The sequence below is a fragment of the Plectropomus leopardus genome, chromosome 15 (assembly GCF_026936395.1).
Source record: "Plectropomus leopardus strain MGB_pleo_1.0 chromosome 15, ASM2693639v1, whole genome shotgun sequence".
In the NCBI taxonomy this organism is placed as follows: Eukaryota; Metazoa; Chordata; class Actinopteri; order Perciformes; family Serranidae; genus Plectropomus; species Plectropomus leopardus.
In genome coordinates this window covers 30,615,495-30,626,001 of record NC_142190.1, presented here as the reverse complement: position 1 = coordinate 30,626,001, position 10,507 = coordinate 30,615,495, and the positions used below count along the sequence as shown (strand labels likewise).

Below are 10,507 nucleotides of genomic sequence, written 5' to 3'. Positions count from 1 at the left end.
TCAACATGGTTTTATGACAATAAGACTGGTTGCTGTTTGCAGTGTATTAGTTAGAGTTTGCCTAATGATGTTCATACAGTGTACTTTAGTATTTAGGGCGCATGAATGTTAATTCTACAGTGCGGAATATGGTGATTGAGAGGAATTATTAGAAGCCTCCACATGTTCATTTCTATTTTTTTCTTTCTTTTTTAAATTTTTTTCCCCAACACATAAACTGAGGACCTTTCAAGCTATTTCCGTCTCTTCTTTCTCTTTAACTTACCGCAGCTGCTCAGGTTTTAGCCAATCAGAGGGGCCATGGCTCAAAGGAAATCTGAAGACTGGTCCAGAATGTGCTGGAATCTCAATGCTGCTCTTCGAGCTGATTGGCTCACACAACAGTGGGAAGCTGAGAAAAGCAGTGAGCGTCTCCTGCCTGTGTTCATGTGGAGGAGAGAGTGAGACTGCAGCAGCGTGAGTACACAGCAGCATCCAGGTAGGATGAGAATATCACTCAGAAGGCATATTTGTTCCCAGTCTGTCTGTGTATGTGCAGTTATGCTTCTTATTGCCAGTTAACAGTTAATGCACAGGTTCTGTAGTGAGTAAACTGTGAATTTATAGTGACATTACTAATGCTTTCTTCCTTTCTTTCAAAATTATATTCCTATTTTATTCATTAGGACATATATTGTGATGATGTATAACTATATTTATCATCATGTAACATTTTTATTTTTGCCAAAAATCTTGAATATCTTAAAAAGTCTGTGATTTGTATTTAAAGTATTAATGAGCTTTGACTTGGCTTAGCGGGTAGCAGCTGAATACTGCAGCAGGGCAACTTTCCCCCTCAGTCGAAGATGGTGGGGGGAGGAGTGAGTCTGTCTGTCTCAGATGCTCAAGAGTTCAGCAGTTTGAAAAGTGCTCCAGCGTGATACTGCAGAATTAGGCACACGCTCTTGTGCAGTCCTGCTCAGCACAGAAATGTACTTATTAACTTATGCAGAACGCATAGGAGAGTTTGCAGGGATGACTGATTGATGCATTAGCTGAAGACTTTTCAATCAGTTCAATCAGATTCACTCTCTAACCTACACTTTCAGTTTGCAATGTGTTTCTACTGCTTGAAATGAATACTTTCCACAGACTTTTGTGGCTATTTTATAACAATGATCATAGTTTAAGAGAAAGAAAATGCAGACAGGAGAGGGGGGTATCTCAACTTTATTAAAATAACATCTTTTAAAAATCAGTTTACAAACTAAAAGACAAGTTAAAAGATGACATCACATAAAAGTAAGTCTAAAAATGGGTGTCAAAAAGTGATTTAACAAAAGTCACTGATTCTGTAGCCTTATCTCCTCAGGCAGGTCATTCCAAAGCCAAGGGGTCCTGATGGCAAACGCACGCTCACCTTTAGTTGGAAGCCTCAACTTTGGAATGGTCAGAAGGGCCCCATCTGAGGATCAATGGCTGATCTGTGGATTTATGGCTGATCTATGGGAAATGGCTCATAAGGGATCAATATTTCTGTTATGTAGCTTTTGACCAGACCCAGACGATCTTTAAAAGTGATGAGTAAAATCTAATAATCAATTCTAAAACGAAAGGAGATATTCGTAAAACCTAAAACCCCCTTGAACATAACAACATATGTAGACTTTTTTGATAATTGAGTCTTATTGCCCCCTGCTGGAATAACACAAGCTATAAATTGTTTTACTTTCTCAGAGCAAGCATGTCCAAAGGGACCGCCGTTGGTATCGATCTCGGAACCACCTACTCCTGTGTTGGTGTGTTCCAGCATGGCAAAGTTGAAATCATCGCCAACGACCAGGGCAACAGGACCACACCCAGCTATGTGGCATTCACAGATTCTGAGAGGCTGATCGGCGATTCAGCCAAGAACCAGGTTGCCATGAACCCCACCAACACAGTCTTTGGTAAGGTTACTGGACGAAAGGAAAAATTATGTCATTATTCAGGACATATGAATGTATCCCAATGATTGTTTGCTGTCAGATCATTGAGTGAATACATTAATCGTGGTCATGTGAATGGTTCACATCTTTTATCTGTGAACATTGACTTGACTATCCGTTCATGCTCCACACCCTCCTCCTGACTCACTAAGGACACACGCACTTACAGACCCCCTGCCTCCCAATTACCTTCACCTCCACCGTCACCCTCCACTATACAGGCGCAGGATAATATTCAGACAATCAAAACCAGAATTACTAACAACAGACAGGTAAGACCAGGATCTGTTCATAGAACTAACTGTATTTTAAACATCCCCCGAGTTGGAGGTGACAAGCGCACGTCCAGTGCAGACACTAAAATAGCTGTCCTGAACGTGCGCTCCCTTTTAAACAAATCATTTATTATAAATGACATTATTTTAGACAACGACTTAGACATCATTCTACTGACAGAGACATGGCTTGGCACTGATGCACCTGTCGTTCTCACTGAGGCTTCCCCACCAAATTTTAACTTTTTATTTTCAACTCGAGAGGGCAAAAAAGGAGGCGGAACTGCTTCAATTACAAAGATTACCATGTGCTCAAATGAAGTATTTTTTAACAACTTCGTATCATTTGAGTATCATGCCTTTGTTTTTAGCAACCCCCCCATTCTTTGCTTAACCGTCTACAGACCACCCAGGTACTCATCATCTTTTATCAATGAGTTTTCTGAACTTTTATCAATTATACATAGTAAGTACAATAGAATTTTAATAACTGGTGATTTTAACTTGCACATGGACAACTCCTCAGACACAGTGTCCAGAGAATTTTTAAACCTTTTACACTGCCTTAATTTTAGACAGCATGTCACACAGCCAACTCACAGCAGGGGGCGCACCCTGGACCTGGTCATAACTTAGGGCCTGTCCATTGGTGCGCCATCTGTTGTGGATCTGGCTGTGTCTGACCACTTTTGTGTGTTTTTTACAGTCACCAGTTTTAATCAATGGGAGGCCCCGGTGAGATCAGTGAGGAAACGCTACCTAACTTCTGAAGTGGCTGCAAAGTTTATCCGGATTTTACAGAGCACTCCAGCAGAAATTTTACCAGCACCATGTGATTTCATTGTTGACAGTTTTAACAATAAATTAAAGACAACACTGGACTCAGTGGCCCCACTTCAATTGAAGACTGTTAAAACAAAACCTACACCGCCATGGAGAAATATGAACATCAAAAAGCTGAAGAGAAACTGCAGGAGTGCTGAGAGGAGATGGCGAAAGTCAAAGTTAACAGTTCATTACGAAATATTCCGTGAACACCTCAAAACCTACAATAACACAGTCAAACAGGCAAGAATTTCTCACTTTCAAAAATTAATCAACGACCATAAAACCAACCCGAAATTTCTCTTCTCCACAATCGACCGTTTAACAAACGCAAATTTTAATAGACCCTCCAAGACACCAAGTGACGCCCTTTGTGAGGATTTTGCAGACCACTTCAGAAGTAAAATCAATGACATCAGATCGAGTCTTTTACCGCATCAGATTTTAAGTGTTGATTCACCCAGATCATTGATTTTACCGGAGGAAACACTGGAGAGTTTTGCCCTGGTAGATGCGAGGACACTTGGTCGAGTTTTCTCCCAAGTAAAGCCCACAACCTGCCTCTTAGACCCAATTCCCACTCCATTTTTTAAAACGTTTCATGCATTCTTTGAGGAACAATTGTTATACATGGTGAATTGCTCTCTTCAGACGGGTGTCTTCCCCACCTCCTTTAAAATGGCGGTGGTGAAGCCCCTTCTGAAGAAGAGCAATTTAGATCCCAACATTTTTAATAATTATCGGCCTGTATCGAACTTACCATTTTTAAGTAAAATCTTGGAAAAACTTGTGTTTAACCAAGTAAATGACTTTTTAATCACAAATAACATTTTAGAGAGGTGTCAGTCTGGTTTTAGGATGAATCACAGTACCGAGACGGCCCTTGTAAAGATTTTAAATGACATCAGGCTCAACTTAGATAACCATAAACTCACTCGATACAGTAGACCATCACATTTTATTAAATAGACTGAGGAACCTGGTCGGCCTCTCTGGTACTGTTCTGAACTGGTTTGACTCCTACCTCACAGATCGACACTTCTTTGTAAGTATGGATACATGTTCCTCAGGAATCCATGAGATAAAGTGTGGGGTTCCCCAAGGGTCAATTTTAGGCCCAACTCTTTTTAATCTGTACATGCTTCCCCTTGGGGACGTCATCAGGAGTCACGGCATCAGCTTTCATAGTTATGCTGACGATACTCAACTGTACATCGCTGTGTCTCCTGATGACACAGGGCCTATTGATGCCCTTTTTAACTGCATTTCAGACATAAATTCATGGATGGCAGCAAATTTCCTACAGCTCAACCAAGACAAAACAGAGGTTTTAGTCATCGGTCCCGAAGGCCAGAAAGAGAGACTTTTACCAAAGTTACAGGCTTTTAGAACATCACAATCTATAATAAATCTGGGTGTGATTTTTGACTCTGAGCTTACTTTTATCCCACACATCAAAAACACAACAAAAATTGGTTTTTATCATCTAAAGAACATAGCCAGAGTCCGCCCGTTTCTCTCTCAGGCCAGCACGGAGGTACTGATGCATGCTTTTATCTCTTGTCGTCTAGATTATTGTAATGCCCTGCTCTCTGGTCTTCCCAAAAAGAGCATTTCCAATTTACAACTATTGCAGAACTCAGCCGCACGAGTGCTGACGAGGACCAGAGGGCGGGAGCACATTACACCGGTTTTAAAATCGCTTCATTGGCTCCCGGTGCGTTTCAGGATTGATTTTAAGGTTCTTTTACTTGTTTTTAAGTGTCTCAACGGTCTTGGGCCTTCTTACCTAACTGAGCTGCTTTTACCTTATCAACCCTCGCGGACCCTGAGGTCCTCCGGCACTGGCCTTTTAACCATACCACAAGTTAGCTCTAAAAGAAATGGGGAGGCGGCTTTCAGTTACTATGGCCCCCGTCTGTGGAACAGCCTGCCGGAGAACCTCAGGATCACAGACAGTGTTGAGGTTTTTAAAAAGAGGCTCAAGACCCATCTTTTTAAACAGGCTTTTAACTAACTAACTAACTACTTATTTATTTATTTATTTATTCTACTTTTTTATTTTATCTTAATCCACTGTTTTAGTCTCCCATTTATTTATTTATTTATTTATTTAATTATTAGCGGTTATAACCTTTACACTATTTTACTGTGCACTTGTATTCTTTGTCTTATTTTACTGTTTTAGTCCCTTACGTTCTTAGCTTTTATGTTCTTTACCTTATTTTATTGTGTTAGTTTTTAGCTCCAGTGTTTCCTCATCGGGGCCTGCCGGACTGGGAGTGGTCTCTGGTCCACCATTGGGGGTGCTGTACCGTGGACTGTTTCGGCCCGGGTGGCTAGAGGGCTCGGCATCTTTGTGCGGGCACTCCTGTCCGCCCGGGTTGGGATGGTCTCTGTGGCGGCGCCCCGGCGGTGCTGGACCGTGACCTCTCTCAGTGAGGTTGGCCCCCAAAGGTAGCTTCTCCCTCGCCACAGGTCTCAGTGCCTAGCCATGTCTCTCTAGCCATGTCTCTTTAGTAACAGCTGGTGTGTGCTGGTGTATGTGTGCGTGTGTGTGGGTGGGAGGGGGGGTGTTCGGGTGCCTTTGCGAATATGTGTGGGAATATCTACATGAATGTGTGTGTTTTGTTGCATACGTATATGTGGGGGTGGGAGGGTCAGGCTGTCTGTATTTTTCTTGATTTTCTTTGATGTTTTTCATTTCTGTTATTGTTTTTAATCTCTGTTAGGCACTTTGTGTTACTCTTTGTATGAAAAGTGCCATACAAATAAAGATTTGATTGATTGATTGATTGATGTATTTCTTTCATTTTTCCCTGGGAACTGCAGATGCGAAACGCTTGATTGGTAGACGATTTGAGGACCCAGTCGTACAGTCTGATATGAAACATTGGCCATTCAATATAATCAGTGACAGTGGACGGCCCAAAGTGGAGGTTGAATACAAAGGTGAAACCAAAACCTTCTACCCAGAGGAGATCTCATCCATGGTGCTGACAAAGATGAAGGAGATTGCAGAAGCCTACCTCGGAAAAGTGAGTTTATAGTAGGGGTTGAGAGATTATCATCCTGGCCGATTATTGGGGCCGATGTTTGGCATTTTGCCCATTATCTGTATTTGCATTTTATTTGGATGACTGACGATAAAATTAGTCATTTAAAAAGTGCAAAGAAAGTGTCAGCATGGGAGGAACTTTAACTTTGTAAAACCTTAAGGAGTCTTAAATTGGTTATTGCCTTTGATCCCATTTTCAAAAGAAATCACACCAGTTAGTTCAAGGTTCAAATGTTTAAATATTTGTGAAATGTGTCTAAAAAAACAGTACAAGAAAAGTGATATCACTCCAGGTTTCTAAGTCTTAAACACCACTCTTCATTCTTTCCAGTCTGTGTCAAATGCTGTCATCACAGTACCTGCGTACTTCAATGACTCTCAACGTCAAGCAACCAAAGACGCAGGAACTATCTCTGGTCTAAATGTGTTGAGGATTATTAATGAGCCCACAGCAGCAGCGATCGCTTATGGCTTGGACAAAAAGGTAAGACTTGGTCAATAGTTGATGTACCGTGTTATGTCCACCAGCACCTCTACAGCTGTGTTCAAAGTCTTCTTATTCTGCAGGTTGGGTCTGAGAGGAACGTCCTCATCTTTGATCTTGGTGGCGGCACCTTTGATGTGTCCATTTTGACCATCGAGGATGGCATCTTTGAGGTCAAGTCCACAGCTGGAGACACACATCTTGGTGGGGAAGACTTTGACAACCGCATGGTCAACCATTTCATCGCCGAGTTCAAGCGCAAGTACAAGAAGGACATCAGCGATAACAAAAGAGCCATCCGTCGTCTGCACACCGTTTGTGAGAGGGCAAAGCGCACCCTGTCTTCCAGCACCCAGGCCAGCATTGAAATCGACTCTCTGTACGAGGGAGTCGACTTCTACACCTCAATCACCAGAGCTCGCTTTGAGGAGCTCAACGCTGACCTCTTCCGCGGCACCTTGGACCCTGTGGAGAAGTCTCTCCGTGATGCCAAGATGGACAAAGGGCAAATTCATGACATCGTGTTGGTGGGTGGCTCAACTCGTATCCCCAAGATCCAGAAGCTGCTCCAGGACTTTTTCAATGGAAAGGAGCTCAACAAGAGCATCAATCCAGATGAAGCTGTGGCCTACGGAGCTGGTGAGTGTCTTGAGCCACTCTTACATGCTGAGAGCAACACAACTGAAGCTACTATTGAAATTAAAATTGTTGTAATGTCTAATTGTTGCCTTTCCCTACAGCTGTCCAGGCTGCCATCCTGTGTGGTGACAAGTCTGAGAATGTCCAGGACTTGCTGCTTCTGGATGTCACCCCTCTGTCTCTGGGTATTGAGACCGCTGGAGGTGTCATGACTGTCCTGATCAAACGAAACACCACCATTCCTACCAAGCAGACTCAGACCTTCACCACCTACTCTGACAACCAAGCTGGTGTGCTCATCCAGGTGAGAACCCTGCTGCATAGCATTTGGTTTTTTCAATTCGTAGTTTTATCAGATGTTCAAGGATGTTTGAGTGACTCAGGGGACATTGAATTCTACATGACCAACAGGTCTATGAGGGTGAGCGTGCCATGACAAAGGACAACAACCTGCTGGGCAAGTTTGAGCTGACAGGCATCCCCCCGGCTCCCCGTGGTGTTCCCCAGATTGAAGTGACATTTGATATTGATGCCAACGGCATCATGAATGTCTCTGCTGTGGACAAGAGCACTGGCAAGGAGAACAAGATCACCATCACCAACGACAAGGGTAAAAAAAAAGATAAAAATGCTGCTTAAACCTTTGAATCCTGAGAAAGCAGTAGATTTGAAAAAATATTTTTAAAGAACCTAGGAAAAAATGTCTAAAACTGTACATATAATTTTGGTAATAATACATTTGAAATTGTTTTACAGAATTATTAGTATTTTTAAGAACCTTTTTCAGGTCATTACCCTTTTTTAAACATTTACTTTATTTTTCTTTATTTTTTTGTGCTAATTTTTGGCTTATTACTTTGTAAGTTAATCATTGCCTTTTACCCATGTTTTTGAAAGACATCAAGCCGATTTACTCAGGTCTCAAAGGGTTAAGGTTAAGGTTATTTAGGTTAAGGGTTAACCTAAATACAGCTGCGATGTTATCCCAGCAGCAAATGATGAAATGCTAATCCTGACTGTTTTAATACAGGTCGCCTCAGCAAGGAGGACATTGAGCGCATGGTCCAAGAAGCCGAGAAGTACAAGGCTGAGGACGATGTCCAGCGTGACAAGGTGTCTGCTAAGAACAGCCTGGAGTCGTATGCTTTCAACATGAAGTCAACTGTAGAGGATGAAAAGCTTGCTGGCAAGATCGGTGAGGATGACAAGCAGAAGATTTTGGACAAGTGCAACGAGGTCATCAGTTGGCTGGACAAGAACCAGGTGAGAATTAGTGTTGATTAAAAAAAGAACAGAAACATACATTTTGGAATATTACCCAACATAAACCCCTTTGAAACCCACGCAAAATGGCATGATTTCTTTCAAAAACACTGAAGGAAGGCAATGACCTCCTTGACAAGAAATGACCCCAAAATTTGAGAAAAAATAATTACAAGAAAATGTGCAAGAAATTAGCAAAAAATTGGAAGTCACAAACAAACAAGGAAATGATGTGAAAAAAAAGTGCTAAAAAATAAAAAAATAAAAAAACATATTTTGTGCAAGATTTTGAATATAGAGTAATCATAAAGCCAATCCATGCTCTCACATTCAATGGGGCTGCTCGCGTTTGGTCAGACGGTTGTATTGGCGGGAACTACCCCATAAGGAATATTGCACAAGATGGCAGCATCCATATTCTGGATATTTTAGCCTCACTTTAGCATAACGGGGGTAAGTGGGGGCATGTCCATATTCATATACAGTGTAATGTGCATGCGCGAAGTGCAGCTGTGTTGTCACCGTTCTCACAGGAGAACAACAGAAGGGATGGCGTTTTCAGAGAACTACACACTGGAAGTCGATTTCAAAGTTTGCATTTTCAGGCTCTCAAAACGCTGTTGTCATTTGAACAAATGGCCAAACCACAACAAAAGTTTAAAGTTTTATGCAAGAATGGTTGCAGTGTAAACGGTTCCTAAGTTAGAAGGAGTATTGATGTCAGAGTTAGTAGTGATGATTTACTCAGATCTTTGTAGCACGGCAATATATAGTTACTTGGAAGTAAGCAGTACAGATCGCATTGCTTTTCAAAATTTCAATGGATCTGGGATATATACATCCACTAAACCCAATATTTGTCATTCATGTCAATTGTGATTTTAAGGGTTACGTCATCCTCATCTTTGTTGCAACAGTAACATCAATTAAACTGTCAAATAATTCCTACTGAACGCGTCAGTATGTTATTTGATTTCTTTGTAATAGACTGCAGAGAAGGATGAATATGAGCACCAGCAACAGGAGCTGGAGAAGGTGTGTAACCCTATCATCACCAAGCTGTACCAGGGCGCGGGAAGCATGCCGGGTGATCTGCCCACTGGAATGCCAGGCGTCTTCCCGGGAGCTGGTGGTGCTACTGGTGGTGGAGGATCCTCTGGGCCAACCATCGAGGAAGTGGATTAATCCCAGTGAATACTCAATACTATAAATGCATGACCATTCCCAGAGACCTATATTATATCAATACTGATAACAGTTAATTATCCTTTCTGTGAGGAAAATGACTAAGCTCTAACAAGATTAAAACACCACTGCCGTATTACACTTTCTTGAGGTTCTTTGGAGTGTTTTGTGATTGTAGTCAGCACAGCAAACCTTCCTGTAAAGAAATAAGAACAAGGCAAATATAATCATCCCTAATTGTGTCCTATATTAATATACATTTGCTATCATATTAAAAATGTCAATAGCCTCACTGCATCTCCTACCACTTTATAAACCGAATGTTACGTTGCTCATGATTTTTTTGTAGCTACGGTAGTAGTTAATGATTAATTATTTGTTTTCTATATTATTTGAAATTAACCCTTAGGGCCCATTTAATATTACACAAATTGGTATCACTTTTCAATATACAATACACTATATACTATATATACTAAACTATATACCATACAATATACTACATGTTAAGTCGATTTTTTTGGACTAACACAGCCTAGGATATGTCAATGAATCGCAGCGACATTGATTTTCATACATAATTATTTTTTGTGCAGTGTCAAACACTCACTCATAACACTCTGTACACATAATGTACTTTTCAAAACTCAAGATGTAGAAAACATTATACATAAATATGATTTTCTACTTTGTTTTATGAGTTGGTTTTTTTTAGCATCAGTCCTGATCATAAATATCAAGTATTCATTAAATTTCAGAATTTTAACCCTTACAAGTGCAGGTTTTTGTCATAATACCATGTTTTTAGATG

General features: G+C 41.1%; 1 protein-coding gene across 1 annotated transcript; it reads left to right on the top strand.

Annotated features, from left to right (window-relative positions):
- Positions 1–348: 348 nt before the first annotated feature.
- On the top strand, positions 349–9,832 carry LOC121938774 (heat shock cognate 70 kDa protein-like). The gene is made up of 9 exons (XM_088088793.1): positions 349–478; positions 1,717–1,928; positions 5,900–6,105; positions 6,457–6,609; positions 6,693–7,248; positions 7,350–7,552; positions 7,660–7,858; positions 8,279–8,511; positions 9,499–9,832. Exons 2-9 carry the CDS (start codon positions 1,724–1,726, stop codon positions 9,694–9,696), a joined length of 1,953 nt encoding a protein of 650 aa, XP_087944919.1. The 5' UTR covers positions 349–478; positions 1,717–1,723; the 3' UTR covers positions 9,697–9,832.
- The last annotated feature ends 675 nt before the right edge of the window (positions 9,833–10,507 follow it).

Coding starts and splice junctions, on each gene's coding strand:
- LOC121938774 (XM_088088793.1), top strand. CDS start 1,724: ATGTCCAAAGGGACCGCCGTTGGTATCGATCTCGGAACCACCTACTCC. Junction 6,106..6,456: donor CAGAAGCCTACCTCGGAAAA/GTGAGTTTATAG, acceptor CATTCTTTCCAG/TCTGTGTCAAATGCTGTCAT. Junction 6,610..6,692: donor CTTATGGCTTGGACAAAAAG/GTAAGACTTGGT, acceptor CTTATTCTGCAG/GTTGGGTCTGAGAGGAACGT.